Here is an 18,943-nt window from a genome sequence, read left to right on the forward strand (position 1 = left end):
TGCTTGACTGATTGTATTATATTTTGGAATAGGCAGCCATTCTGTACTGTTGATGTCTCACAGTAATTGCCCATGAGACAAATGACCAGTTCAGTTGTTTATTGATGACAGTGTTGGCAGAAATGACGTTAGCCAAAATAGTTCCACAGGATCGTTACAACACTGTGACAAGCTGAGAAAGACTTGTCTTAACATTTCACCTTGAGGGGCGCTGCCCCAGGCAGGGCTCTGGACGGAGTGGATAGAGAGAAACTGGTCAGGATTTTACAGCCTCGCTCATCCTGAAACCATGCCACACTTTTTTTTAAGCTCCTAAGCTAGTCCCAATTGCCCACAATTGGCACATATCTCTCTGTGGCCTTCTTACCCACGCAACTGTCTAAATGTTTTTTAAAAGACAAAATTATACCTGCCTCTACTACTGCCTCTGGCAGCTTGTTCCAGACCCTCAGCACCCTCCAACTGAAAAGAATTGCCCCTCTGGACCCTTTTGTATTCTCCCCTCTCACCTTAAACCTCTAGTTTTTGACTCCCCTACCTTTGGGAAAAGATGATTTAAAGTGATTGGAAAAAGCAGCAAGAATGGCGACGTGAGGAAAAACATAGTGAGTGCTTATGATCTGGGGTGCATTGCTTGAAAGTATGGTGGAGGCAGATTGAATCGTGGCTTTCATAGAGAATTAGATAAGCACCGGAAGTTATTTTCTGGACTACAAAGAAGAGTGAGACTGGCTTCACTGCACTTGCAGAGATCCAGCATGGATTTGATGGGCTGAATGTCCTCCTTCCGTGCTGTAACCATACTATGATCCACTGGCTACCACTGGCAATTCCAGCCTTTATTGTCCGTTCCTAACTGCATTGAAAGCAATTATTTTACTTGCGAGTGATGCCATTATCCCGTTCTGCAAACAATTCTTCCTGCCCCAACCGAGAGATGTGAGCCATGAGTGTTTCCAAGCGATGCCCTTCCATCGAGAGCACACAGGGGCAGAATGAAAAAGGCTACGGGCTGGCATCATGCCACCACACCAGAATCCCCTGACATATGGAGGTGTGCATCGCATGTCAAAAGCACTGACACATCAGGTGTGTGGCCCCCCCCCACCCTTCCCCCACACTCATTCTGTTATCACAGAGCCCCAGGGGTGAGTTTCTGATCTGATATGACCCCAGTACTGGTGCCAATGACATTTAGTCTAGAATGCGGATTCATCGCATGCGCATAAGCTTTGAAGTATAAGTGATACTTGGGAAACATTACCAAAATAAAGGATACCCTCATGTGAAAGCCTGCACAAAGTATCATCAATCATGTCTTCGATAAAAGAGTGTTGGCAGGAAACCCAGGCTCCCAAGTCTTTCTTAGCTGCAGCCATTTTAAGTGTCCTTAACCGCAGCAATCTTTGCCTGGAAACCACAATCTACTAAATGGTAACCAGCCATTTTCCAGTTAAGACTAGCGTGGAGGCCGCTGTTTTCTTCCTCCTTTAGGCACCATGTCCCACAGAGCATGCATGGCCTTTCATTGGATTGGTTCACGATTATGCTTGGTAAAGTACTGCAGTACTTTACTGGTGGGAGATAAATGTGCCGTGTTGGCAAGAAATGCAATCCTTGGACTAAGACCTCAAAAATAGGCAGAAAAGTTTGGGTGGTTTCCCGCCGTTTTCTCCCTTTAAGATTAACTCTCAGTGGATGCTGTTTGACAGGAAACTTTCTGCTAACTCCTGTAAGTGGCTTTTTGCACGTGTGAGATTGCGGTTTAAGGTTGCAATTTTAGCACCAGGCAGAAGGTTTGGGGTTTATACACCAGCTGACTTTGCACCCCATTAAGGGTGGAACTTGATTTTCTTTCTCTTTTCACTGATTTGCACACAGGCTCATTTTCCATCAGGCAGGCAGGAGCATACTGTGGTCGCTCTCCCCTCCTTCTCCAGCCCCATGGAAGCCATAGCCAGTTGTAACATCTCAACTCTTAACCTGACTGAGAGCTTTTCAGCCCAGAGCAGGAATGGCACCTGGGACCAGCATGCCTGAAGAGCGCAAAACCCTTCTCTTTTAGTGGGGGGGGGAGTTGAAAGATTTGTTTACTAAGGCTTTCTTGCAAATGACATTTTGTTAAATTTCTCAAGGCCTCAGCTTGACACAATTGCTTAAGAGGTCACAGGGTCAAACTTCAACTCCAAAATTCAACACATAATCCAAGATGACACTTTCAATACTTGCTGAGATTGTTGCTCTGTTGGAGGTGACGCCTTTTTGGATTATTTTAACTAATTAACAATCCCGTGACAGCACTCAAAGAAGGGCAACAAGTTTTCCTGGTAGCTTGGCCAACATTCCTCCCTCTACCAATAACTCGTCATTTATCTCTGACTCTCTCTCTATTAACAATTTGTGGGATCCTCGTGGTGTGCGACTTGGTAAAGCGTTTATCCCCATCATGACCGTGAGTGCACATCAAACGTGGCACCAGGCAAATTAAAAGGTTTTTTTTGTGTGTGTGTGCTTGGCAGAGAGTTTGACATTTTTGTACAGTTGTATCATCCATGGAGATAGATGGTCTTTTAGGAGACTCACCGATAGGAGGGATAGGTTGTTATTTTTAACCATGTCTTATAATGCTGCCTGCTGCCCCCCTCCCCGCCTTCGGGCTGTGCAGCAGAGACAAAGAAAGGAGCTTGTCACAAATTACACGTTTCAAAACACCGGCCAGCTCCTGTCAGCGGAGGGGGAATTATTGAAATGAGTTATTTACGGCTGGAAATAACTTTTTTCTTTCGGAGCAGCGGGATCTCGGGATGATATACTGCCCGCCGCGGCATAATCCACACTTCTCCTGGACACAGTTGGAGGTTTGCTGGTTTTACTGTCCGCCCAGGGAGTCTGTAACATAAGGAAGGTACACGGGCCGGTAGGTTGCCAGCTGTTTCAGATCCCTGTGCCTCCTGCAACTTCTTAGGGCGAGTGGAAGTTATTGCTACAGCGGAGTAGAAGTGTGTGGTAAAACGCTTGGATATGTCTGTGTGTGTGAGTGAGTGAGTGCTGTGTTGCCTTTGGCTGAACTTGTCGATCTGATTTAGCCTGTCTTCACTGTCCCGGCGCTGTTGGGCACCACCTCGCTGGGTCTCCGTGAGACACTTTGTCTCAAGTTACAAGTTTTCTTCAATCGTAACCCTAACTATTACTCCGGGGGTTTGATAGCCACTGCCCTCTTGGCAAATACCACAGTGACTAAAGTGGGAAGTCCTGTCGCCCAGACAGTGGGTGTGGTAGGAGTCATCTCTCTCTCTCTCTCTCCCTCAAGCTGCTCTTACATTGATTTGATTACCTTGCTGTTGTGGCCAGCTTCCATTCAGCAAATATTATGGGAAGTCTGAGCCAGCGCTGGAAAATCCCAATTTGCCTGATCAACCATCTAATTAAATAGGAGAACAGACTAGAGGGGCTGAATGGCTTACTTGAGGGTCAGCTCTAAGAGCTTGGGGAACTAGCGCAATATAAACATGGATCTTAATTCTAAGACTGCTATGTGCTTTATGGTTAAGTGGGGAAAGTGGGGACAGTCTATGTCTCTTTAAGTTCACATCTGCTTCAAGCTAAGAAGCACGTTTGGGCAATGTAGCGATGATGTATGTGCATTGATGCACCAGGCAACTTAGGACTCTGAACAGAGGCGATTAAAGGGGTGGTTTGCTGAAAATGTTCTAACTGTATGAAGGGATAGGAAGTAGATTGGTTCCAGTTATCAAGGTATTAGCATACAAGGCTGTGGAAAAGCTATAGAAGTGGGATTAGAATAGATGGATGTTTGATGGCTGGCACAGATACGATGGGCTGAAGGGCCTCTCTTTGTACGATATCATAGAACACCTACAGTGCAGAAAGAGGCCCTTCAGCCCGCACCAAACACAATCCCACCCAGGCCCTACCCCCATATCCCACCCACTAATCCCTCTAACCTACACATCCCTGGACACCAAGGGGCAATTTCTTAGCATGGCCAATCAACCTAAACCTGCACATCTTTGGACTGTGGGAGGAAACTGGAGCACCCAGAGGAAACCCACACAGACACAAGGAGAATGTGCAAACTCCACACAGACAGTGACCCGAGCCAGGAATTGAACTCAGGACCCTGGAGCTGTGAAGTAGCAGTGCTAACCACTGTGCTACCGTGCCACCCAGGGTATCACTATGTATTCAAAACAAAGCGTACATTTATATGGCATCATTAGTATAATAAAATATTCAAAGGCATGTGATCAAACAGAATTTGACACCTAGCCACATAAGGAGATATTAGAACAAGTGATCAAAACTACAGTCAAAGAGGCAGCTTTTAAGGAGTATTTAAAGAGATAGAGAGGCAGAAAAGTTTAGGGAGGGAATTCCACAGCTTGGGGCCAAGGCAGCTGAAAACATCAAATGACTGCAAAAGTCAGGGCAGATCGCAGCAGCAAGTTTTTTTTTGCTCAAGTCTGTGAGGCTGTAGAATTGTCATCTGGAGTTGGTGTTTGATGGACAGCATGTGTTAACATTTAAAAATAGATTGAAAAAGTGGTTGAAGAGAAGTTGGAGCAGAGCAGGTACACAGGATTGGAGAGGGTTAAGTGACATGGACGGCTTAGGCTAAATAGCTGTTTTACATATTGTGTTTTCTATGGGATGCATGTTTGTACACAGTACCCACATGGTGTGGTTCCCATCTGCACTGTTCCAAGAGGAGAGTGGAGCACTGAGTAGTCTACTTCAAGCAGTTGGTTCTAAGCTGCCTCTGAGGCATATCCTTACTGCATAAGTGTAAACTGGGCAGATTCACTAAATCTGGCATTACTGATGAAAAGCGAATATTTTTATTGGCCAGATTTGGCAATTTCTGTTGTCCATGAAGATGGCAGCCAGCAGTCTGAGACTGATGACAGCATTAGGAGCCCTACAGGGCCAGCGTGAAAGCAGCTATTGGTGTTGTTTGAAGTTGTGTCATGGTAGCGTCATGGTTACAGTGACCAGAGGTTGAGCAATCCAAATCTGAACTATAACATTATGGTTAAGTGAGTGAGCAAAAACTTGGCAGATGGAATATAATGTAGGAAAATGTGAAGCTTTGAACTTTGGTCGGAAGAATAAAAGAACTGAATATTATGTCAATGGAGAAAGACTGTAGTAAGTTGCAGCACACGGATTTGGGGGTCCTTGTGTGTAAATCACAAAGTTAGCGTGCAAGTTCAGCTGGGAAGACAAATGGAATGTTGGCCTAGATTTCAATGGAAATGGAGTATAAAAATTAGTAAGTCTTGGTAAAACTACACAATGCACTAGTTAGACCACACCTGGAATACTGCGAATAGTTTTGGTCCCCATATCCAGGGAAAGAGGTTTACTCGGTTGAGCCCAGGCAGGAAGGGATTTTCTTATGACAAGAGGTTGAGTAGGTTAGACCTGTACTCATTGGAGTTTAGAAGAGTGAGAGGTGCCTTATTGAGACATATAGCATTCTCAGGGGGCTTTGTAGGGTAGATGCTGAAAGGTTGTTTCCTCTTGTGGAAGAATCTAGGACCAGAGGGCATAATCTCAGAGAAAGGAGTCACAGAGATAAGGAGGAATTTTTAAGTCCGAGGTCACGTACCAACTGACTCAACAGCTTCTTTCCTGCTGCTGTCAGACTTTTGAATGCACTTACCTTTCATTAAGTTAATCTTTTTCTACACCCTAGCTATGACTGTACCACTACATTCTGCGTTCTGTCCTTTCCTTCTCTATGAACAGTATGCAAGAAACAATACTTTTCACTATATGCTAATACACGTGACAATAAAATCAAATCAAACTTCTTTCCTGTTGAGGGCTGTAGGGGCTGGATTGTTATGTACGTTCAAGACCGAGATAGATAGATCTTTAGTCAGTAGAGGAATCAAGGGTTATGGGGATAAGATGGGAAAGTGGACTTGAGAACCATCACATTAGATTAGTCATAATCTCACTGGCAGAGCAGATACGATGGGCCTATGTCTTATGGTCTATCCGTACCCCCACGCACTCCCTTTTCCTAGTCATACAAACAAGGATCAGCAGTAGGGCATTCAGCCCCTCAAGCCTTAAATGCCATTCAATAAGATCATGGATAATATGTAACATCTTCAAATCTGCATTCCACTTACTCTACCTATCAGTCCTGGTGGGAACAGAGTTTTGACATCTAGGGGAATGAAGAGATGAGGAGAAAGTGGAGTTGAGACAGAAGATTAGTTGTGATTATCTTGAAGGGCGTACTTGAGGGACCGGATGGTCTACTTAAGCTCCTATTTTTTTTTTCGCAACTTCCCAGAAAGAAGTCTTTCTTTTCCATTGAAAGACTATTTCTCGTCACAGATTATGCAATGTGGTTACATTTCACAGAATGTGCGTAATCCCTGTTAAATACTCTGGGAGCAACCTTGAACAAAATGCAGAGATAAATGTAAAATACTGCAGAAACTGGAATCTGAAACAAGAACAGGAAAATGCTGGAAAATCTCAGCAGGTCTGACAGCATCTGTGGAGAGGAAATAGAGCCAATGTTTCCAGTCTAAATGACCGTTCGTCAGAGCTCGAAACATTGGCTCCACTCCCTCTCCACAGATGCTGTCAGACCTGCTGAGATCTTCGAGCATTTTTCTGTTTCGGTCCTGAAAAAAAATGCAGTTCTGTTTTTGGGTTATGGTGACTAAAGGTGTAGCATAGAGTTGCTGGAAATTCATTCCAGAGTATTAAAGCTCTTAAGGATATGTGAATGTGTTGTTGCTGCTCACTCCTTGCTGTACGATTTCCGGGTGACAATAAGGAATTTGTGCACATGTTAATACCTCTTTTCATACCCTCTCTTGTAGTGCACTTGGCGCAGGCAGTAGTCAGTGGAATCGCGGCGCCCATGCCTGTGAAGCACACACACAGATGATGTCTGAGGCTGGGTGGGGCCACAGCAGTCAGATTGGCAGCCGTTTTGGAGGGATGATCACCCTGTGGTACACACTCTGCCTCTGTTTAGTCAATGTCACCAGCATCCCTACTGCCAGGCTCCACATTTCAGAACCCGAAGAAAAATCCACCAGACGTCCTCCCTCAGGTAAACATCAGATCTGGATTTAGTTTTCACTGCATTTCACTTGCACTGTTTTGGGGGAAGGGGAGGTGGAATGGTAGGATCAATGGGTTTTTTGCATGAATCTCTTTGCCATTTTGTAGATGATTCATTACAGGATAACGGGTGTCACTGACAGGCCAGTTTTTATTGCCCATCCCTAGTTGCTTCTTGAGAAGCTGGTGGTGGGCCCATGTGATGAAGGCTCTCCCAGAGTGTTAAGTAGGAGGGAAATTCCAGAATTTTGATCCAAGTACAAATACATCTATTACACTGCAAAAGCAGTGACACTCTTGAGCAATTTACTGTGTGAGGCAATGTCTGATGTTCCAGCTTAACGAAATCCTTATAAATTCGCTATTTATAACAGTTCATTATTTTGGCTGCTCATTTTTCTTGGAACTTCTGCCCAACAGTCAATAGCTTGATTTCTATGGAAAAATAGACTGATCTGTTTAAAAAGGTTTGCCAACTGAAGTCGTTATGTCTGTAAGTAGGAACAAGATCATTAACATAATCTGAACTCAGAATTTTGTTTTTACTGTTGCTTTTTAAATTGCAGTCCCTTTTTGATATTGTTACGTAACAGGATTTACTGGATGTTTCTCAGCTGTTTGCAACCATCATTCATTCAAAGTTGGGTGGAAGGCCAGCTGGAAAGACTCAGCAACCATCTGGCAAGGCGAACCACTGCATTTAGCCCTGGTGACAACCCAGGGAAGTTCTGTCGATGCCCCCTTCCGGAGGTGAATGACTCAGTGGTGAGCAGCTCTCATGACCCTCAACTTTCAGCCACTCACCATTTAGTGGCAACCACCAGTTTGAAGCTGAAGTAAACCCCCACCCCGCTCCCCTTTGATTTTTGAACTTTCATTGCCCTTCTTCAGAGACCACCTTTTACTTTTAGTCTTTCGGAGGTATGGGCATTGCTGATAGGCCAGCATTCCATGCTCATCCCAAATTATCCATGAGAAGGTGGAGGTGAGCTGCTTTCTTGAACCTCTACAATCCATGTTGTAGGAACACCCACAGTGCTGGTAGGGAAGGAGTTCCAAGACTTTGATCCAGCGACAGTGAAGGAAAGGTGATATGTTTCCAAGTCAGGATTGTTTATAGCTTGGTAGGGAACTTGCAGGTAGTTTTGCCATGTGTCTGCTGCCTTTATCTTTTGAGGTGGCAGGTTTGGAAGGTGCTGTTGAAGGAACATTGGTGAGTTGTTGCAATGCATCTTGTGGATGGTACACACTACTGTCACTGTGCGTTGGTGGTGGAGGAAGTGAATGTTTAAGGTGGTGGACGAGTTGCCAATCAAATGGGCTACTTTGTCGTAGATGGTGCCAGGCTTCTTGAAAGTTGTTGAAACTGCGCTCATCTTGGCAAGTGAAGGATATTCCATCACACTCCAAACTTGTGCCGTTTTGGTGGTGCAAGGCTTTGGGGAGCCTGGAGGTGAGTTACTCGCCCCAGAATTTGCAGCATCTGACCTACACTTCTGGGAACAATATTTAAATGGCTGGTCCAGTTTGGTTAATGGTAACCCTCAGGATGTTGATGGAAGGGGATTTGGTGACGGTAATGCCATTGAATGCCAAGTGGAGATGGTTAGATTCTCTCTTATTAGAGATAGGAGATGGCCTGGCACTTGTGTAATGCAAATGGTACTCTTTTTTGTTCCTGTTGCAATATTGCCTAAGTGTTCATAAGTTCATAAGATATAGAAGAATTAGGCCATTCGGCTCATATCATAGGAGCGTATCATGGCTGATATGCTCCTCATCCCCATTTTCCTGCCTTCTCCCCATAAGTTTTCAACCCATTACAAATAAAAAATCTGTCAAACTCCTCCTTAAATCTACTCACTGTCACAGCATCCACCACACTTTGGGATAGTGAATTCCAGAGATTCACAACCCTATGGAAGAAGTAATTTCTCTTCAACTCTGTTTTAAATTTGCTACCCCTTATCCTAAAACTATGATCTTTCATCCTAGAATGCCCCACTGGCGGAAGCATCCACTCCCCGTCTACATTATCAGTATCTTTTATCATCTTGTATACCTCAATTTGATCTCCCTTCATTCATCTAAATTTTTCCAGCCTTTCACGAGTCAATCCCCTTATGTTGTGTGCTGGAAGGCCACCCTGTGGGCTTTATAATGCCTGAGCTCAGGAAAATTGGTCAGTGTCACAAGCCAGGGGCAGCAAATGAAAAAGCTGCCCAAATCCTGCTTCAGCACAAAACCCAGATATTCCTGGTCATTTTCTATCTAGCACTGTTTTTATCTTGATGAGTCTGAGGTGACTGTGCTGCTAGTTCCTGGATTTGTGCAGCTGGCAAAAACTACAAAGTAAGTTGGAAAAATTCACTAAGGCTGGTTTCTAGGAAGATCCACTGAATCTAATTAGGTTTACAGTGGAGTTCCCACTGGCGAGATACAACCAAAGCTTTGGGAACTTAGTGCATGCGTGTGTGACTGTACGTGTTTCCCTCTCTGTCCACATCAAGTCTTCCTCCCCTAGTTTTTCCACACAAGTGCTCACTCATTCACTCATGCATTCATTCGTTTATTACATCCATAATATTCTTTCATGGGATGCAAGCATCACTAAGAAGGCCAACACTTGTTGCCCATCCTTAACTGCCTTGGAGAAAGAGGTAGTGAGCCACCTTCTCGAACCACAGCAGTCTATGCGGTGTTGGTACACTCATAATGCTGTTAGGAAGGTAGAAGGTGATGTAATGTCACTGAACTAGTAAACCAGAAAACCAAGCGAACCCCCTCAGGATATGGGTTCAAGTCTTGCTGACGGAGTTTGAATTCAATTAGCTAATAAATACAAATGATTCAATAAAACAAATTGAAAGCTAGTCCTAGTAATGGTGCCATGAAATGATCTTTGTGTCGTAAAAACCCACCTGGTTTGCTAATGTCCATTAAGGGAGGAAATTAGCCGTCCTCACCCAGTCTGGCCTCCCTGTTACTCCAGACCCACAGCAGTGTGCCTGACTCTCAGCAGCCCTCTGAAATGGGCTGATGAGGCACTCAGTTGTCCCAAACCACTACACCAAAGTAACCGTCTTATAACTTTCTTAGTCACACAATATTTATATCTGTTTTTCTGTGTAGCTGTCTCTCCTTTTGTGCTCTGTCATTTTCTTTCTCTCCCTCCATCTCCCCCGCTCCCCTTCTCTCCATCCTTTCCTCTCCAAATGCTATATACAGCGTAGCAGCTGTGTTTATTATTTGAAGTCATGCAATGGAAAGTAGTTTTTTCCTAGTTTCCTGAAGGAGGTAGAGAAACGGTGCTTGCGCTGTGACAGATTTGGCGAAGTTAGAATCACTTACCCGCATAAAACCAACAGTTTAGCCGAATTGTCTGGTGGAGGCCAGGAGCTGGAGGTGTCACCTTCCTCCCCGCCCCCTCTCCTTGATATAACACCATAAATCATTGCCTGGGTTGTTTGTGTCAGCAAGAAAGCTGTAATAAAACACATATTCTAAAATGTAACTCAACACAGCTTATTTTTCAGAGCTAAACAGTTTGATTTATGGAGCTCCCTGCATTGCCGCTGATGAATTTGGAAATAAAGACTCTGCTGATTAGGACTGGAGCCTGCTTCTTCCCCCCCCAAAGAACTGTTGGGTCTTGTTGCTCAATGTGAGCTGATTGTGCTGTGTGCAGACTGTGGCTGAGGTTGCTAATGTGCTGGAAGGAGTTGCTCTCATGAGACTGCTACCAGCCATCGCCGCCTCCCCCACCCCCCACCCCCCTCCTCACCACTGCCACAAAGTCCACAACGGAACATAAGGGTCCTACTGCTGCTGAGTGAATGCAGCTTTGTACTTCCACAGGCTCTCATCTATAAAACTCACATTGAACCAAAGCTTTCTGCAGGAGCCTTAATTTTCGCAAGAAACCGGGGCAGGCAGATTAGGCTTTGAGGCGGGAGGGAAGAGAGGGGTTGCTTTGAGGTGGGATTGCGTAGGTTGCAGATATTAAGGTCTCCATGGGGAGATGTCTTGTGCCTGGTAGGAAGACAGGAGATGCCGGCTTCAGCCTGAATGGAGTCCAAGGCTCAGTCACAAGGGGCCTCAACTGGGCTAAATTTCCCCTCCGCTTGTTGGATCGGGAACAATGTTAGATTTTTGTGAATGAAAGTGGAGAGGCTGAACAGAAAACAAATGCAAATGCCATTAACAAGCTGCTTTGCAGTCGATTAAAGGGGTCATTGAACTCTTTTACCTCTTCGAGGATCACGGTCAGTGTATTCGCCAGCTGAGAATGGGAATTCAGACACTAGAAGTGATCTCTATAGGAACTCTAACCTGGAGAGGGAGCCGTCAATGGCATTTTCTTAGTTCTTCCGCCATACTCACACATATGAAGGACCCCACTTCCGGAGGCCCAGTGATGACATGACAAAACCAGGCTTTCATGGCTTTTGTGAGCCAGTGCAAGATTGGGCAACTCTTGCGCTGATTTGCTGAGAATACAAAGCCAGCTTCCGTGCATGCTTTGTGTCGCAGCAGAGTTCACAGAATGATACAAGTGCATGGACACACAGAGGGTTGCCTGCAGATTGCCAGGCACACCCCATACCACAATGTACAATTGATATGGTGACACAATGGACTGTACTTTCCTCTAAAAATAATGCTGAGGCTCTCAGCACTCCCCACTATTCATGCACAAATTGGACAGCAGCTTCTCGTGAGCACAGCTTTGCAGTTAGATTCATCAATCTGGATGTTGCTCTCCTCCAAAGGTGGCATCTTGTCCTCTGTTTCACTTTGTATGTATTTAGTGGCGTGAAATTGCTGTACTCGTCTCACAGACGTACATTAACTCCACAACAAAAACCTCATGCTTTACCCTTCCAGTCAAAGTATCTTTTTGAATTATGTGCCGAATCTTAATTATTCGCAAGGTGATTGATTTTGGAATGGTCTAGCAACCGCTCAGTTATATCTGGCTACTGCAGAAAAGTTTAAGAAAAATAAAACTGCACAGACCACTTGGCACCGACCGAGGCACTAAAAGTGGCCAGGGATATCCAAAGTCCTCCTCACTAACATCGGCAAGCTAATGCCAGAATTGGGAGAACTGTCTCACAGACTAATCAAGAAACAGCCTGACATAGTCATACTCACCAAATACTCTGGACCAATTGACGGCTAACACATCAGCTCAGTGACTATCACTGCCTACTGTACAGTTACAGAGACCCGGGTCAGATCTCCAGCTTGGATCAATGTCTGTGGGAGTTTGCACATTCTCCCCATGCTTGCGTGGATTTTCTCCAGGTACTCCGGTTTCCTCCCACATCTCAAAAACGTGCTTTTTTTAGGCTGACTGGTGTCAATAAATTGTGCCTTAATTGGATCTCCCTTAATCTGGCGTACATACAATTCCCTAAATTTCCACCCCCTTTATTGTGGGTTCCACTAGAGGTAGACAAAAACGTCGACGAGCGACATAAGACTCGAATAAGGCACTCGCTGAGTGTTAAAATGGGTGGCACGGGCTTGTAGGGCCGAAGGGCCTGTTTCCTGTGCTGTGCTGCTCTTTGTTCTTTGAATAGACCCTACAAATAGTATTCCAGACACCATCATCATCTCTGGGTATGCCCTGCACCTCTGCTAAAACTGACCCAGGAGAGGAGGTGCTCAAGGGATATACAGTCAGGAGGGATTGGCTCTGGAAGCCGTCAGCACTGACTCCAGATCCCATGGAGTCTCATGGCATCAGATCAAATGGACATGGAAAACTCCTGCTGATGACCACTTACCGTGCCCCCTCAGCTAATGAATCAGTCCTCTTTCATGTTGAATACCAAATGGAAGAAGCACTGAGGCTGGCAAGGACACAGAATGTACTTTGGGTAGATAATTGTAATGTCCATCGCCAAGGGTGGCTCAGTAGCTCCTCTACTAATCGAGCTGGCCGAAACCTGAAGGACATGTCTACCAGACTAGACCTGTGGCAGGCGATGGGGAACTAATGAGAGGAGAAAATCTACCTGACCTCGGTATCACTAATCTACTTGTCACAGATACATGTGGCCATAAAGATACCAGTAGGAGTGACCACAGCGCAGTCTTTGTGGACACAAAGGCCTATATTCACAATTGAGGACATGCTCATGACCGCCATGCTAAATGATCTGATTGGTCATCCATACAACATTGTTCAGCAGAATCTATAACCCCATGGCCAAACAAATCCCCAGCTCTACCATTACTATTAAGCCAGGGATCAACCCTGATTTAATGAACAGTGCAGGACGGCATGCCAGGAACAACACCAAGCATACCTAAACATGGTAAAGCTACAACACAGGACTACATACAGTGGAAACATTATGCAATCGACAGACCTAAGCAATCCTACAACCAGCGGATCAGATCTAAGCTCTGCAGTCCTGCCATATCTAATTGTGAATAGCAATGGACAGCTAAACAGCCAAGTGAAGGAGGAACCTCCACAAATAGCCCTAGTGATGTGGAGCCCAGCATATCAGTATAAAAGATAAGGCTGAACCATCTTCAGCCAGAGGTGCTCAGCAGATAATTCATCTCAGCCTCCTCTTGAGGTCCCCAGCATCACAGATACCAGTCAGTTCACTCTGTGTTATGAAGAAAAGGCTAAAAACACCGGATACTGCAAAGATAATGAACCTGACAAGGTTCTAGCAATAGCAGTGAAGTTATGCTCTGGAATGTTAGGCAAGCATTTCCAGTACAGCTATAATACTACCCAGCAATGGGGAAAATTGCCCTGCTATGTCCTCTACATAGAAAGCAGGACAAATCCAATCTAGTCAATTACCTATCAGTTGCCAATAGTGTTATCAAGCGGCATTTACTCAGCAATAACCTTCTCAATGATGCTCGGTTCAGGTTCTGCCAGGGTCCACTCAGCTCCTGACCTCATTACAACCTTGGTTTAAACATGGACGATAGAGGTGAGATGAGAATGACTGCCCTTGACATCAAGGCATCATTTCACCAAGTGTGACACCAAGGAGCCCCAGCAAAACTGAAGTCAGTGGGAATCAGGAGAAAACTCTCCACTGGTTGGAATTATGCCTAGCGCAAAGGAAGATGTTTGTGGTTGTTTGAGTTAAATCATCTGAATCCCAGGGCATATCTATAGGAGTTCCTCAGGATATTGTTCTAGGCCGAAAACATCTTTAGCATGGTGGTCATGAGAGTGTCCTCAATTGTGAAGATAGGCCTTTGTGTCCACAAGACTGCACTGTGGTCACTCCTACCAGTACCTTTATGGCCAGATATATCTGTGACATGTAGATTAGTGATAGCAAGGTCAAGAAGATTTTCTTCTCTTATTACTTCCCCATCACCTGCCAAAGGTCTAGTCTGGTAGATATGTCCTTCAGGATTCTGTGTCCTTTAGCTGCTTCTCCAATGACCTTCCTTCACCATAAGATTAAATTTGGGAATGTTCGCTGATGATTCTAAACATGCAGTACCCTTTGCACCTCCTCAGCTTCTGAATCAGTCTGTGCTCGTATGCAACAAGACCCGAACAATGGGCTTTGGCTGATATTTGGACCATCCAAGTGTTAGGCAAGACCATCTCCAACAAGAGAGAATCTATCTAACTTCCATTGACATTCAATAATGCTGAAGTTACCATTAATCAGTAACCAAACTAGCCAAATATTCGTGGAATTCCTACAGTGCAGAAGGAAGCCATTTGGCCCATTGAGTTTGCACTGACAATCCCACCCAGGCCCTTAACCCCTTTACCCTCTAAGGGTCAATTTATCATCACAATCAGCCTAACCTGCACGTCTTTGGACTGTGGGGGAAAACCGGAGCACCCAGAGGAAGCCCACGCAGACATGGAAAGAATGTGCAAACTCTGCACAGACAGTGACCCAAGGTGGGAATCGAACCTGGGTCCCTGACACTGTGAGGCAGCAGTGCTAATCACTGTGCCACCACATATTCTGGATGAATTTCAATTTTTTTTTGCTTTTTCTTTGTTCTTCTCTCTCTTAATCAACTCTCCCACTCTCTCTTTATTTTGCTTACTTTACCTGATCTATTCACTGAATTAAATATGTTAAGTGCAACTTTCTGCTTCAGACAAGATGCTGATTATTAACAATACTTCAATCTGCTGGTTAAGGAGATACACAATTCCACTCTTTGTTCACCACATTCACAATGTCCTGTAGAGGCTGCTGTACCTTTTGGAGGGTTGGCTGATGGGCATTTACTATGCGAAAACCCATGGAAGATCTTTCAACAAGTCCAAGTACAAACTATGCCATCTTCCCATTAATCCCCAAAACCAACCGCCAATAACCCTCTAGTGGAAGAGTGCTGATAATTCAGGGAAGGTTGACAAGTCAACGCCAGTTTAAATTCTGTGAGTCCGAGTAAAACTACACTGTTTCTTTAAAACGTGGTGCAGCATCAAATTGTGTCTCTCAGTACGTGTTGTCAGATTTTAAAATTCAAAATGTTTCTGCTTTCATTGCATCTTCTAGCTATGAATATTCATGAAGCAGAGAGATACAACCACCTAGTAAATTTACATCAAGAATTATTCAGTGTAGGGAAGTTAATAGTGAAGTCAGCACATTTTGGATGATGGAATATTGTGCATTGCTTATGCAGCCTTTGCAAAAGGATAGAGAACACAGCTTCTCCATTTAGCATAGTCTATGCTTTTACAAATTTATACCAACTCTTAACTGACACCATGTCTCATTCACCAGCACACCAATGCTCACTGACCTACATTGGCTCCTGGTTTGGCAACGCCTCTGTTTTAAAACTGTCTTTATTTTCATCATATCTTAATTTTTAAACACTCCATAGCCTTGCCCTTCCCTATTTCTGTAATCTCCTCCAGCCCTACAGCCGTCAGATATCTGCACTCCTCTAAGTCTGGCCCCTTGCACATCCTCAATTTTAATTGTTCCATCATTAGCAGCTGTACCTACAGCTGCTGGGGCTTTAAGCTCTGGACTTCCCTCCCTAAACCTCTTCCGCCCTCCCCTCTCCACCATTCTTTTTTCCTTTAAGGCACTTCTTAAAAACTACATCTTTGACCAAGAATTTGGTCATAGGTCTAATATCCTGTTATGTAGTTCAGTGTCAAATGTTTGGTAACCCTCCTATGTGGCACTTTCGAGGCACTTACTGCATTAGAGACACTCTATAAATACAAATTGTTATTATACACACATACAGGACATTGTGTATATTGCATTAATTTCCCAAAAGGGAATGCACAAAGCACAACATTTCTAACACATGTTGCATGTTAATCCTTGCACTAAGCTTCCTCTAACCATCTTTATTAAGAGCATGGAGCATTTATATCAACCATTCAAATAAAATTTTAAATTTCTTCCAGCTCCCTCCAGCCACTCGTGCAGTACGGATATCCCGAGTGACTACTGGATTCAATCCTTTAAGCCATAATATTTTTATAAGTACTGAGAGTTCAAGAAATATACTCTGCATTTCAATTATTTGAAACAACCCATTTGATCATAGTTTAATTAAAGACTTACCACTTGTTAAAACATTAATAAGAGCAGGATCTAATTAAGATAGTGTCTTATGTTTCTGGAAGATGGTTGCTATGCAGCAATCAGCAAGTGGTTTGAGGTTCAGATTAATCTGATGGGCTTTCCTTTATTATACCAAGCTGCCATTTTGGCTTTTCAAAAATGAAAGTTCTACATGACAAAATGTCAAGCAACCCTTGATAAGGAAATCGGGCCTGTAGCTGAATGTATTTGATGGCAACACCTCTCTCAAATCCTTCACTGCCTCTTTGGTTTCATGTCAAATTTTATAGGCCTATGGCCTACTCCTGCCCCTCATTCCTATGGTCTTGAATGATCCATAATTTCTTACATTGGAAGATTGAAGTACTGGTTTGGACCAGATAGTATCCTTGTCACAAAGGCTGCCTATTGCTACCCCCATAATATCTTTCACCTCAGCACACACTATCCTGTTTGCCACTGAAATGGTTATCAATGCCATTGTCATTTCCATACTCAACTACTCTGATGTTCTCTGGACCAGCCTCCCACTTTCCAGCCTCTGTAAGATTTCAGCTGGTCTAAAACTCTGCTCCTCAGATCCTATCCTGACCTGTATTAACTCCTATTCTCAACTCCCCAAGTTTATAATTAGCAGAAGTGCAGCAAAGATTCAAGAGAATGCTTCCATGGATAAAGAAATTAAAGATAGATTGGAGAAGTTAGGGCTATTTTTTCCTCAGAGAAAAGAAGTTGGAGAGGAGATTTGATCGGTTAAAAAGTAATGAGGGTTCAGGGAGGGGTAGATGGGGAGAAACTGTTACCACTTAATGAAACTTAACTCAGTGGGAGGCAATGGCCTACCTGTATTATCGCTAAACTATTAATCCAGAAACTCAACTAATGTTCTGGAGACTCGGATTTGAATCCCGTCATGGCGGACGTTGGAATTTTCTTTAAAATCTGGAATTAAAAATGCAGTGATGACCACGAAACCGTTGTTGATTGGCGGAAAAACACAACTGGTTCACTAATATCCTTTAGGAAAGGAAATCTGCTGTCCTTACCTCGTCTGGCCTATTTGTGATTCCAGAGCCACAGCAGCTTGGTTGACTCTCAACTGCCCTTGGGTAACTAGAGATGGGTAATAGATGCTGGTCAGCCAGTGACGCCCACGTCCCAAGACTGAACTAAAGAAAAATCAAAAATGAGAGGGGCACTGGTGCAAAGTGATTGGAAAAGAGACAAAAGTGACATAAGGAGAAACTTTTCATGCATGGTTAAGATCTGGGATGCATTGTCTGAGAGTGTGGTGGAGGCAGGTTCATTGGCTTCTTGTGTCCAGTCCAAAGCCGGCACCTCCACTTCTTGTACATCCCCATCCCATCTCCTTCCCCATTGCTCCGTCATTGGCAGCATGTTCTTAGCTGATTAGGTTCTGAAATTTCTTCCCTAAACCTCGCCACTGCGCCACTTCCTAGTTCTCCTTTGAGGATTCTCCTTAGAGTCCTCCTCTTTGGCCAAGCTTTTGGTCATCTCACCTAATACTGTCATTAGTTTAGTGTCCATTTCTGCCTGATTTCCCACCTGCCAGCTGCTTTGAGATGCTTTCTATGTTAAAGGCTCTACGTAAATGCAAGTAGTTATTCTTGTTACTTTTAAAGAAAGCGAGCACAACCTGAGCAAAAATTCATCATTTGGCTTAATACAAAGTAAGGTGTTGTGGAGTAAGGCAGATGCAGCTGTTGCACAGCAAACTGTAGCTATGGCAGAGTGCGGAAAATCAAGATGTTGTGGAGTGAGGTGATTCCGGCTGCCAAGAGTATGGCAACTGTAATTAGCTTGAGGTAAAGTAAGTGCAACTGTTGCACAATATAGTGGTGCAAGTTATCGTGAGGCAAGTCTGATCAACCATTATGGACCAACATGCCAGAGCAGCCAGCTCCGGATGTTGTAGAATAACCTGAATCAGTTGGTTATTGGGTCCGGTGACTTGAATCGGCAGAGGATAAAGCAACTTGCAGCAGTCAGACTAAAGCAATTCCAGACGTTTCAGAATAAAGTGACTCTCTCTGTTGTACAGGGAAAGACCAACTTTGTGCATCATTCCACCTAATAGTGATTTCAATCTATTAGCGTTGCTCTATAATCTGAACTTTTTGGGGGTAAAAATGATTTATCAGGAGTGGACTGTAATCTACAGTGAAGCATATTATGCAAGCAATAGATTATCATGTGCACGAGTGCTGATTGTAACTAGCAATGTGTCATCAAAACATCTG

General features: G+C 44.2%; 1 protein-coding gene across 11 annotated transcripts in view; it reads left to right on the forward strand.

Annotated features, from left to right (window-relative positions):
• Positions 1-18,943, forward strand: part of LOC145351715 (fibroblast growth factor receptor 3-like) — a 170,276-nt gene that overhangs the window by 19,092 nt on the left and 132,241 nt on the right. For all 11 annotated transcript variants that reach the window (XM_080201408.1, XM_080201330.1, XM_080201671.1 and 8 more), the window contains exon 2: positions 6,873-7,108. In XM_080201408.1, coding sequence (XP_080057534.1) covers positions 6,937-7,108 — 172 coding nt within the window. In that variant the 5' untranslated portion in view covers positions 6,873-6,936. The remainder of the gene's footprint in view (positions 1-6,872; positions 7,109-18,943) is intronic.

The sequence above is a fragment of the Carcharhinus amblyrhynchos genome, chromosome 1 (assembly GCF_965287045.1).
Source record: "Carcharhinus amblyrhynchos chromosome 1, sCarAmb.v2.hapA, whole genome shotgun sequence".
NCBI lineage: Eukaryota > Metazoa > Chordata > Chondrichthyes > Carcharhiniformes > Carcharhinidae > Carcharhinus > Carcharhinus amblyrhynchos.